The sequence below is a fragment of the Quercus robur genome, chromosome 5, assembly GCF_932294415.1.
Source record: "Quercus robur chromosome 5, dhQueRobu3.1, whole genome shotgun sequence".
Classification (NCBI taxonomy): Eukaryota; Viridiplantae; Streptophyta; class Magnoliopsida; order Fagales; family Fagaceae; genus Quercus; species Quercus robur.
Window position 1 is genome coordinate 7,001,981 of NC_065538.1, and position 13,679 is coordinate 7,015,659.

General features: G+C 34.2%; 1 protein-coding gene across 2 annotated transcripts in view; it reads right to left on the minus strand.

Annotated features, from left to right (window-relative positions):
- Window positions 1-3,423, minus strand: part of LOC126724976 (omega-amidase, chloroplastic-like) — a 64,220-nt gene extending 60,797 nt beyond the window's left edge. The window contains exon 1 of one of the 2 annotated variants that reach the window (XM_050429437.1): window positions 142-856. In XM_050429437.1, the coding sequence (XP_050285394.1) occupies window positions 142-228 (87 nt within the window). In that variant the 5' untranslated portion in view covers window positions 229-856. Of the gene's footprint in view, window positions 1-141 lie in introns of both variants that reach the window. The other variant, XM_050429438.1, reaches the window with a different exon arrangement.
- Window positions 3,424-13,679: the final 10,256 nt, after the last annotated feature.

Sequence of the window (13,679 nt, forward strand, 5' to 3'; positions counted from 1 at the left end):
GCATATGAACTATTAAAATCATTTTTAAAAAATCCAGAGTGTTTGTGAGATATATAAAGTAACAAATTAAAAGGGTGCTAACTAAAGGACCAGAAGAACAAAATATAGGACAATATTTGAAGTAAAAGAAAAAAACCAAACCTTTGTAATATTACTGGGTACTTTTAGTTGTTCTGAGGCAGCAAGCATGGTGTGCTCTATGGAGCTTGGTGTAGAAGATGCCATCATTGCATTCACACACCAAGACTGAGCTGATGCTATTTAGGCAAAAGAAAGTTCTAGTACCAATAATTCTCAAAGTTTGTGTTTTTGTTTTTCCCTATAGTCAACGGGCCTATCTATTCTGCGCATGCATGTATGCATGCCATGTTTGCGAGTTGTCGTCTTATAAGGTCGTAATTCCCTACTCCCTAGCTCAGAGAAGTAACTGAGAATTTGCTTTAAGCCAGACTGAACTAATTAATAGGAAAATTTATTATTCTGTATTCTCAATTTCTCAGTCTATAGTGACTTGGTACCTTCTTTTTTTTTTTTCCTTTTTTCTCTCAGATAAATGATTAATTTTATCATGAATTTAATTATTTAATGGAACTTATAATATGTAGAAAGAGGAAGTATCAAATAGCTGTCCTCCCAGTCCTAGAGCACTGCGAATAACTGGTTTAGCCACTGTAAAATCGTTTGGTCCTGAATAATATATGATATATAATAGATTAATAGGGCCGATCAAGTCGGAAATTTTTTATTCAGAAGATTAACATGTGCTGGTGTATGGTTGTGATAATTGATCACACTATAAGATGATGTGCCTTCTTATACTCTATTATATCCACTTGGTAGATGATGTTGCTTCAATAAAATATGAGTGAATTAATTAATATTTTTATTAGTTTTTTTTTTTTTTTGAGAAACTTATTTTTATTAGTTAGGTTTTATTAAACAATCATATCTTTTAAATGAGTCCAAATCTTCTATCCCACTTTTCCTGCTCCACTTTACACTCTAAAATAAAATTTTGCCACTTGTCCATCTAATTGAGTTAATACTAATTTTCTGCCTTCTCTTATTAAAATTTCCTAAAATAAATAAATAACCATACACATTCCCACTGGCAAGCACCAAATTGCCGACATAATCAATGGCCAAACACCACTACCAAATTCACCCAGTCCAATTTGTGGTACATCGGAAAAAAATGAAGATTACATGAAGATCTCCAAATAGCCAAAGCCATATCAGTATATCACACATATTTAATGGTTACTAAACAACACCGAAGCTAGAGATTTTCAATTTGGCCCATCTTCAAACAACTTCTCATAACTTTTGAGCATAAATTAAACCCAATTATCTTATTCCCACCTCTATATTTATCAAAATCCCCAATAACAAACAATTTCAAGCAATCGGGCTATAATTTCTAACCAAAATCGGTCTTTGAAAGTCAAGTACAAGAATTAAGTCACGACATCTAAATTTTCTCAATGCAATAATGCCTCTCAACGGTAATCTAAAATAGCACTTTTACTTTGTTTCCTCTCCTCAGTTTCCACTAGAACTAAACACGTAAACTAATACCCGCTTATGGATCTGAAGACAAGGTGGCATGGTGTGTGTATTTGGTGGCAGTGTATGGCTGTGACTTGTGTGAAGTATGGTTGTGACTGGCGCTATTAATGACTTTAGCAATCTTTTGCTGGCATGGTGTGTATTTGGTGGCGGTTAGGAGTGGTAAATGGGTGAGTTGGGTCGTAAATAGGTTGAGTCATAAGTGAGTTGGGTGTGTAATTACCCATTTATCCATTTATAACCCGTTTATAGATAAATTAATTATCCATTACCCGCCCAACCTATTTAATTAGGGCATGTTTGGTAGACTGTAATAGATGTTGTAATGTAATAGTTATTCCTGTAGTTTAGTTATTCTTTAGTTTGGTTATGTTTTTATTACAATGAATAATCATTCCTTATGAATAGCTATTCTTCAAAATGAGGAATAACTATTCCTCTTTAAAAGGTTGTATTAACTATTCCTTAGTAAGTGCAATAATTTCAAAACTTAATATATTTCCAAGTAAACAAACTTTCTATATACATCTAACAATTATAAAAATAAAAAATTATAAAAAATAACACATATCTCTCTTAAATTTAAAAATAACAATTTTTAAGGAAATATAATTGTATGAGTAAGAAATTTCCAAAAATAAATGTTAAGTTTCAATCTAATGTTATAACTCATAACCAAACTAATGAATAGGTTTAGTTATTACATTACAATATATTTTATTCCTAGTAATAAAGATTACAATTCCTGTCGTAATTCTCATTCAGTGTACCAAACGTACCCTTAGTAACCCGTCCATTTAACCCAATATGACCCAAATAAATAAATAACTTGTTACTAGATTTTCCCATTAAGTTAGCAACTACAAAATTTCTCATAAACCAAACAGGACCCTTGAAAATCAGATTAAAATCTTTTAGCTTTATAACAACATCAACCACTTCATTTTCATTTATTTTCCCAAACTTTCTCACAAACCAAACAGAACTTCTCCTCACCCAAACCAATACCTAGCTAATCAAACAATCTTTTAAGCAAACAAACAAATACTCATAGAACTAACTTGAACTTTAGTCTAAACTCTTAAATATAGATTTTCCCTAATTTTCTCAAAAATTTCACAGCAACCAAACAGAAAAACTCAAAAAATGAAAGGTTAAAAAAAAAAAAAAAAAAAAAAAACTCGCCTCATGTTCGACCCTCCATTCTTGAACTCTTCGTACAAATCCTGATCTTCTTCTTCATCGTTCTCAACGTCAAGCCCTTCGTCATCGTTGTTGTCATTTTCGTCGCTATCAAAGTAGTTGACTTGAGGCTGAGCCGAAGGACCTTTCTTCATGGTGTCCATGCGCTTGAAATGGACCTAGGAGGAGATAAACCTTGAAACGGGCATGGATCTCGCTCTCTGCAGCTCCGTGCGGTACCATTTCCTCAGCTTCTCCATCTTGTGACAGCACTGCAAGGCGGTCTTGGGAGGAGACACAACGGAGCAGCGACGAGCGACTGAATCTACCACCTCCTGTCAATGGGTTGCCTTCAGATTCCCGCACCGGAGCGAGTACAATTTCTCGCGATAGGAGTTGATCAGCGTGACGGTCTCGCCGTGGGACCAACATGGCAGCAACAGGCGCCGCAAGGCGGTGGAGGGCTGGGGTTGAGTTTGGGTTTGGGCCTGGGTCAAAGTCTAGGTCGAGGTCTGGGGCTTGGCCTAGAAAATTTGAGAAAATCTTAGGGAAAGTGTTTTGGCTTAGAAATCTAGAGGTTAAAGTGTTTGGCTACTGAGAAAATCTAAGGGAGAGTGAGACTGAGGGCTTTGGGCTTAGAAATTTAGAGGTTAAGTTTTTAGATTTTAGAAGGGTTTAGTGGGTTTATTTAATTTTAAAATTTAGATGAGTTTAGTGGGTATTAGTGGATTTATCCATTTAGAATCATCTAATTAAATAACCAAATGAGTCTTTATCCATTTAACCCAAATACTCAAATGGATTGAGTTAAGACTTATCCAAATAAGGTAAATAATGGACGGATTTATGGATATGGATAAAAATTGTCACTTCTATTGGCGGTATATAGCTATGACTTGTGTGGAGTATGGTTGTGACTGGCGCTATTAATGACTTTAGCAATCTTTTCCTAGTGTCATCAGCAAAGGTTGACAGTGGTGGACCGGTATTGGTGGCTGGTAGGGACGTGTTGTGTTTTCTCTTTTAATTTTTTTATTTAATTTAGGAATCTTAAATAAGAAAAAGCATAAAATTAGTATTTAATTAAATGGATAGACATGTGACAAGTTTTTATTTATGAAATATAAAGTGGAACAGAAAGAGTAAGACAAAAAATTTGGACTCGCTTCACAAACCCAATGCACCATTTTTTTTCAAACTCAAAGGCAACATTCATTATATGAAAAAACTAGAAGTTTCCAACAAAAAACATGCTAGGTTGCTAACTCTTCACCCAGGAAATAATTAAAGAGAGAGATACAAAAGTAACAAAATTTTTGACTCAAGAAAAAACATTTTTTTCTTTTATTCAAGGTTAGAAATTGACGCACCAAGACAACAATTAAGCAAAACCCAACAAGGAAAAGAAAGCAAAACCAAATAGGCAGAAGAATTCGAAAAGAAATTTCTCAAAAATATTTTTTATGAATATATTCTATAGAGCATTTAAAAAATTATATTCTTTTTTTTTTAATAATACACCATAATTCTCCTAATAAATTGGAATAATACATATATAACCCCTCTAAAGAATTAAATCCGATAGTAAATAGAAACAAAGTAACAAACAAGGCCGCGTGATAATAAAACCCTAGAAACCAAAAAAAAAAGAAACCCTAAAACTAAAAGCCGTCCTTTTGTCCTCCATGGATGCCTTGGAGTTGGGTAGCCAGATAATTCAGGAAGGCCATGATGGCACTAGGCTTGCCGAGGTTTGTCACATTGACAACCTCATAGAAGAAGTGTTGGTTGAAATACTCTGTAGGCTTTCTTTGAAGCGTGTTCATCAATGCAAGTGTGTGTCCAAGCATTGGCAATCTTTGATTTCCAGTCCTGACTTCATCAACTGGTACGTAAACTATAAACCACACAACTCGCTCTCACACTTCTCTTTGATTTCACAAAGCAAACGGCCCAAGAAAGATGGTTGGCTTCATCACATTAAATATTACAAAGAACATCGTCGTGACATTCTTGTTACTTCTGTGGAAAAAGTATTCAAATCCAGAGGTTTCTCTTTCAAGTTCCTTCCTGTACAACCTGTTTGTTTATTGGGGTTTTGTAATGGGTTAGTTTTATGCTCAAATGGTGATAAGAACATGTTCTTCGTATGTAATCCTCAAACAATGCAATGGGTTCAACTTCCTCGTCTTTGCTCTTGGTATAAGGCTGAGAGTAATGAAACCCTTGTAGGGTTTATGTCTGATTATTACTATGACAAAGAGGGAGCACAGTTCAGAAGTAATACTTGGTGCAAGGTTGTGTTTATTAACAAACATGAATTGGATTATAGTAATCTAATAAATGTTAATATATTTTCGTCAGAGACAGGACAATGGTTTAAGAAAGTCGTGTCGTGCCAACGTTTTTTTACCTTTGATTTTAACCGTTGTTCTTCTTCTTCCACAATATGCAATGGAATTCAGCATTGGTTAGACCCTAGGTATGGCTTTATTTCATATGATCTGTGCAATAATTCTGACTGCTTTGGTTTCATTCATCTGCCTAATGAAAAGCACTTTGACATGGAATGTGATCCTAGCTTTGGAGTGTGTCAAGGGTGTCTAATGGTATCTGTGTATGAGGAAGTTGATATATTGAGGGTTTGGACACTTAGGGATTATTACAAAGGTGAATGGCAATTGGAGCACAGGATTGATAATCTTAGTGATCTTGTTGATCTGCCAGCACAAGTGTTCGAACATGGATTTGAATTTGAAGTAACTTTCAGTCCAGTTGATGATAATGAATGGTATTTTTCGATTTTCAACACCAAATACAAGACAGACTCGGCCATATCTTCTTACAAAATCAAGAATGAGAACTTTGAACTGTTTTGGCGGTCACGTTGGGGGTCAGGCAATCAATTGGATAGGGTGTTCCCATTCGTGCTGCCATGCTGGCCAACACCAATTCCTAAATTCAAGCCATACCGAAACCTCCTACTAGATGAATTACATGATCTTGGAGAAATTATACAGTCCTCTGATGAACTACATCACTTGTCCACCACTCCACTAAAAAATTCTCATTTGTTTAAAATTGCTAAGTCAGTCATCAAATTTTGTTAAAAAAAAAAAAAATTAACTCAATAATTTTAAAGTAAGAATCTTTAAGTGGAATAGTAGACCACATCACTTATCCACCATGAAGACCTTATAATTTCTCATGATCTTGGTCTATAATCTGTTGAGACTATTGGCAATGATGATACAATTAGTTATTTCAAGTGCCATAATTTGTTTTGCTATCTTGCTCCATCGTGTGTACTTAATTTTCTAAATTTATTCATTATATAAATATATATATATATATATATATATATATATAACTACTTGGGCAGTACAAACTGAATTTATGTATTGCTGCCTTTATCCATGTTCATTGCTTTCTTTTCATCATGCCCCATAACAGTTACATCACATGTATTTCTTTCGCACTGTTGAGAAAAGAGATGAATGAACTCAAAGCTTTTGTGCTTTAGCCAACAATTTTAAATTGATTTGTAGAAAATTCTTTTTTGAGAAAGAATATGTAGAAAATTCAATAGCCAATTTTATGCTTGCAAACCTTTTAGTAGCTACTAGCTATTGCATATGGGTAATATCCAACCTGTTGTTACTTATCAAAAATATCCCGCCTGTTATTATTGTAACTGGGTGGGTCATACTTTGTGCACCATTACTTGTTCTCCATGGTTATCCACATAGAATCAGTTATCAGAATTTTCTACCAGCAACAAAAGCCTCGCTAACCCAAAATATCAAAAATGGAGTAAGACAAAATAATAGTAAATATATAACTTCAGTAAAAGTAGTAAAAATTATTGGACCTTATATATGTGACTGATCTTAACTAATTTGTTAAGGATTCATAGTGGACCTCAAAACTATTGAACTAAAGTTTATTTGTTGTTGTTGCAAAAGCCTCTTATCCCAATACATCAGCCACTAGTGAATGCATTTGCAGGGTTGTGAATATCCCAATACATCAGCCACTAGTGAATGCATTTGCAGGGTTGTGAAGATAATTAGTAGTTAGTTAGTGGATATGTGACCAAAGGAGCATATCTAATGATATAATAATGTTTTCTTTTCATAATATAATTCAGCAAACTAAACTATTTCCATGTTTTGTTGTATTCTAAGGGTGATAGCAGGATAAGGTGAAGACCCTGCGCAGAGGACTTTTTGCTGTAGGTAAAATGACTAGTTGTTTGACATATGTGAGATTATTTGTTGGTTTAGCCAGTGGTAACTATTTTAGGTTTGTTGCAATCAAACTTAATGTTAGGTGGTGTGAAATTTTTCATTACATACGATGAAATGTATTACTATATATCTTCCTCTCACATAAGAGTGTGGTTTTTATAGACTCGTAAGTCTGTATATGAATTCCACTTTTATATGAGAGGGAAACATAGCACACTAGGTGTATACATAGTTATTTCTCCATCACTAATAAAGGGGGAGGGGGTTCAATTTTAAAGTTTCATGCATGCTAAATGATCTAAGCAATAGGCACCACAAGGAGAAACAAGCATTTCATGTAGTACGATAATTTCCAGACTAAGAAGAGAAAATTACGACTGCTTCAGATATATACTCATTTCCCACCAATTTGGTGAGAGCTTGCTCGGGAGGAAAACATTCCATCAAAGACAATGTGACAGAAAATCATGTAATTTGAGACAAACACAACAAAAGACAACTAAATATCCAGAGAAAATTCAAAACCCCTAAACAAAATAAAAACCATTCCATCAGCATGCATTCAGTGACATGAAGTTGCTAAAAATTTCTCTTTGTCCGGGAAATAAGCTTAAATTTTTCCTCAGCTTCAACCTACTGGCAAATGTCAGTTTTTGATGCCCGGTCTGGATGAAATTTTAACACGGCCTGTTTGTAAGCTGTTTGCACCTGAAATTAAGAAATAATTAATATTAAAGAACAGGAAAAGTTTTATGTAATAAGTTGTAGCTGTGGCATATATAATGAGAATTAAACCAAACTCAAACCCATACAATTCAAATACGCCAAATTCCTATACAAGTGTTGTAGTCATTTTTGTTCTATTGGTGTAGAAAAATGCATAGACTCCTATAATACTTACAATGGATTCTAGTTCCATTATTTTTTGCAACATGAAAGTGTACTATCAATTTTGCTACTAAAGATTTACAAACTAACATGATAATAAATGTAATTGGTGACCATGTCAACAACATAATCAATAAGTTTCTTAATTATTATTATTGTTATAATTTTTTTTCTGTATTTAAAAGTTGACACATCAATTTTGAAGGTTTAGTTAGTAAAATTTTACTACCCCTTAGAAGGTTCCATTAAATATGTGATTCCATTACCTATGCCTTTTTTTGTTGGAAAATCAAGCATAATTACATTAGCCTTTTTGTATGTATGATATCTATATATCTATATATGTATGTGTGTGTATATATATATAGTATGTATGTGTGTGTATATATATATATATATATATTTCCAACTAACCTCATGTGGCAGGGGATTAGAATCACCTCCAAGTTTGATTCCTAAGCCCCGAAGCAATGTGGCCATATCCGAGGTTTCCAATTTATCAAACTCCTTCCTTATTTCAACACGAAGTTGCTCTTTCAAGTTCATATTTTCCTCATCCTTGATTTGCCATCATTTAGCAGATGGGGGAAAAACATAGTAGTTAGTAAACGAGCAATGTTGGAAACTTTAAGTCATGTCTTGCAAAAGTTTGAGAAGGAAATATATAAACAACAGGCAAATACAGCACAAAGACACAAAATTGGATTTAAGAGCTAAACCAAAGCTGACTATGGGAAAGTAGCCTTGCAAAATGAAGATACAATTGTTAAAATATATTATCACTATCTTCATGTCTTGCATGTCTAGATTCAATATTCTGATATTCTATGTTTTTTTGAGAATCATTCAATATTCTAATACCACTGTATTAGCATGCATACTACACCTTGCATTACACCTATACTTTGTATTGTATTTCCATACCATTAGACCTCGGTTTTTAAGCTTATATAAAGTCCCCTATGTACAATTTAGATGTGTTAATATTTAATCTGAACCTTCTTCTGGGTCTTTCTCACTTCCTCCACACGTTGCTTTTGCCTCCTCTGCATATCCACCAAATGCCCTTCATCTCTTTTTCTCCTACGTAGCCTCTTTTCCTCTTCTGCCTGTAAAAGAAAAAACTATTTCAGTCTCAGACAAAGGAAATTAATTATTAAGAGCATTTAATGAAATCCGCTCATATCAACATTTAGTCTATTAATTAACATATTTCCAATGCAGAGAGAAAAGGGGGGAAGAACACTTTGAAAGTGTAAGGTTTAAGTTTGAACCACACTATACATATAGAGTTTAAAATGTAGTATGACACAATTTTGTATATTTAGTATGTTTGGGAGACTGATACATTGTTGGTCCACTTTATAACAGCTTAAGCCTTTGGGACTGCTTTCCAATTACTGAAAGACAAAAAGCAAATCATAACCATGCTTCTGAATTATACCTGAATTTGTAACTGTCGCAGCCTGGATGCCCATTCTTCTTCTATTGCTCTCTTGTATTCATCAGTCTCCTTGTGCTTTTCTCGTTCACTAATAAAATCTCTTTGAATTGAGGGAGTAAAATCCTTGATTTGGCATCATTAACTGATGGAAAAATATATATATATATATATATATATGAGTAATAATGGAAACTTGTAAGTCATGTCTTGCTAAACTTTTGAAGGAAATATATAAACAACAAATACAACACACACAAAATATGAGGCAGAGTTAATCAAAGATGACTAAGGTAAAGTTGCCTTGCAAAATGAAGATACATATGTTAGGACATATAATGATCCAAAGGCTCAAATCCATTGTCCTATCTAGCCAAATTCAATGTTCTCTTACCACTGTACTAGCATGCGCATACTATATCTATCTTTTGTATTGTATTTCGGTACTATAATACCTAGGCTTTAAAGCCTGTATTTAAGGACCTTGTACAATTTAGACATGTAACACAATTATTGCGTTCAGTTCTTACAATAATACATCTAGAAGACAGAATATTAAATAAAACTTCTTTTAGGTCTCTCTCACTTCTTCCACGATTGCTTTTGCCTTCTCTGCAAGTCCGTCAAACACCTTTCATCTCTTCTTCTCTTACACAGCCTCTATGCCTCCTCTGCCTGTATTAGCACAGTCATATAAAGTCCAAAAAACAATTTTGTTTATTAAGTACATTTAACAAAATCAGTTCTTATCAACATTAAGCATATTAAGTATTAATATCTTTCCAATGCACGGCAAAAAATTTGAAACTTCAGAAAGTGTGAGTTTCAACTTAAAATTGCCCTTAAACTATAGAGCTTAAAATGTGATGTAACCACAATTTTTTATCTTTAGTGTGTTTGTGAGCTTCATACATTGTTGGTCTACTTCCTAATAACAGCTTAAGCTTGATACAATGAATCTGAATGTGCAGATCAAGCAATCCAAGATAACAGTACACACTAAAAAGGAACACCACATATGCTATACAAGAAGATAATAGTAAACAACAGCTGCTTGTAGAGAGGTAAGTGAAGGAAGATACAGCCACTAACTGAAATTGCTGCTCACATCATATAAAATGATTAGATGTTATCCTGGATCATAGGTTTTAAATTTCTACATATTTGATAGAAATTTTCTACAAAACCAGTTGAGGATACCGAAAGAATACCTTGGGAAAAAGTTTTCAATCATGCAACTACATGAAAGGATCATCTCCATTCAAATGGATCAATTTTATAGTTAGGGTATTTAAAATTTTAAATGATGTGGCACCATGTATCTCTGTTAGATACAAGAGATTATATCATCTTATATTGAATTAATGTAGAAGAGAACCTGAATATGTAACTGTTGCTGCCTTGATGCCCATTCTTCTTCCATTGCTCGCTTGTATTCATCAGTCTCCTTGATCATTTCTCGTTCACTAATTAAAATTCTTTGATCCATGGGATTAACATCCCCATCGTCATCAGCAACTAATGGATCAAATCCATCATCAGGTGTCTCCTTTTCTTCCACCAAACGTGTTTCATTACACCTACTGTTGCATAGAGATATTTGTTCAAAAAATGCTTTTTCCTTGGTTGTATCTAACTTGCCTTCCAAAGGAGAGTTGCAAAAGGAAGATTCTTCAGGAACAAGCACATCGTTGTCTTTGTCATGGTCACTAGGATGAGCTACACTACCATGGTTAGATGATCCGGAATTTGACACAACCCTACCCTTCTCATTACAAGAATTGTAACTTCGTGCCTGATGAAACTCATCATCTTTGCTCCTCAACACATCTCCTCCATCAAAATTAGTATGTACCAAGATAAACTTGCTATTAAAATTAACCTATGAACTTTGGGAACTATATTCTTCAATGCAAATACCATTAACCTCTTCTTTATTGCCAAGTGTTTCATCAACTTCAAGACCAGCACATGTTTCACCTTCTTGGAGATCTATAGTAGTTGGTATAAAACCCCTTTGTGGACTTTGATCTTCTGTGCAAAAATCATTGCCACCACCATGAACATGATTGGAATTCTGCCTCTCAAAGGTGAGAGCCTTAAGGTTGTTGTTTTTTACTGCTCTCTGTATGCTTCTTAGGACGAAAAAATATTTGAGAATAGTCAACACTCCATGCTCTATTTCCTTATATAACAACAGATTTACATCATATATAGAAAGCAATTTGTACATGGAAAAATTCTAGAGTAAATGCAGAATGTATTCCAAAGGAAATTGCAGAGAACAAAGTTAGCCCTTGGGCTTGATATTTGGATTTGGGAGGCAATCTGTCATGCTTTATCTTTGGTAATTCAACTCCTTGATTTAAGGACTGAGGATGAGAATTTGGCTTGTGTTTGTTACCATATTGGAATTGAGGCTGCAACCCTTTATGATCCAAATTTCGCTGTTTGTGTGATTTTCTGCTTTGATAGGTACAACAGAAAGCTCATTTAAACTTATAAAGAGCACTCTTGGAATTAACCAAAAGACATATAATTGAATTTAATACTCCATTAAAAAACCTGTTCAATTCACTTTTTATAATTTAAAAAGACAAGCAAGCGCAGGAACTTGGTAGATACAGCCATTTAAGAGTAATTCCAACAATTTTAACCTTTTCAAAGAAACTAGATGCTTCTGGCCCCCTCATTCCCAGCTAAAATTTTTTCATATATGTATATTATTAATACTACAAGGACAAACTATTTTACAATATTTTACAAATTATTGATGTGACATTTTTATTGGTTCTCGTCTAAACCCACTACTAACATTATCTTTTTACTTACCAATAATCACCTACTACATCCAGTGGCGGCGCCACGTACAGGTCAGGGTGTTCCCAGGAACACCATGACCTGAAAAAAATTAAAAAAAAAAAAAAAAATTTATATTTAATCTATGCTAGGAACACCCTCATCCCAAAATTAGGAACACCCTGAATCAAAAAATTAGGAATACCCTCAAATTAAATAATTAAAAAAAAAAATTTATCTGTCCTACTTTCAAGCCAACAAAAAAAAAAAACCCAAAAAAAAAATTTTTGAACTAAAATCTGAAAAAAAAAAAAAAAAAAAAAAAAAAAAAAAAAAAAAAAAAAATTTGTTAACAGAACCAAGCCCACTGCCCACGGCAAACCCGGAAAGCCCAACATAATCAAAACCCATGAATTCTCACCCAAAAGAAAAAAAAAAAAAAAAAAAAAAAAAAAAAAAAAAAAAAAACAGAGCAAATCAGAAATCAAACCACGGTCACGTCGTTGGCAGAGATCAAGACAGTCTATACTCTATACAAAGCAAAAACAAATCAAACCCCATTACCCAACACTGCAATACAGAGGCGTTTATCAAAAAAAAAAAAAGAAACCAAATACAGAGCAAAAGAGAAACAAAATACAGAGCAAAAAAGAAACCCCAAACCCAGAGCAAACCAAACCCACGGTGGCGCCGCCACTGCTCGCAGGCGCAGCTCGCTCCGTGACCTCCGCCGCTCCTCGTCTAGTCGTCGTCGCTCGTCGCCCGCCGTCGTCGCTCGTCGCTGGCCCGTCGTCGTAGATCAGAACGGTCTCACCGTCACAGCTGTTCCGCCGTCGTCGCTTGCCCGTCGCCAGTCGGCCTCAAGGTATTTCTCCCCCTTTTTCTCTCTGACTCTCTCTCTCTCTCTCTCTCTCTCTCACTGAAATGAAAACCATGAAATGATGAAATTCTAAAGTCTGATGCCTCTCTCTCTTCTTATTATAGTCTTTAAGTCATTAACTCTCTCTCTCTCTTTTGAAATTTGAACTGGAATAATCTGATTGGCTGGCTGTGCCGAATCTTTACTCTTTCTTTCTATTTTTTTTTTTTTTTTTTGGGAACCAATCTTTACTTTTAACTTTATTTTGTTTTTTTGTCTGTTTTTTTGGCTTTATCTTATAGCTTTATTCTTTATTCGTTGCTTTTGTCTGTTGGGCAGTGACTCAGTGTGTTGCTGATTAGTAATATGTATTGTGATTGTGAAATTTTCTGATTGGCAGGTTGTGATTGGGGGATGATTTGTGCTTATCTGTTGAGTGGGGTAGGGATAAATGGGCTGATAGGCAGTGGGCACATGGGGCCGGGTAGTAAATGATAATTAAAGCAGTGTAATGTGTTGCACATTACACTGCTTTTATTATGCTGCACATGAGATGTATAATGTTTAGCTCTTTTAGTGTAATGTGGACAAAGAGCTAAACAATATAACAAATTAAAGTAATATAATTAATAACAAATAAATTAAAGTAATATAGTTTATTGTTACGCTAAACAATAATAATTAAAACAGT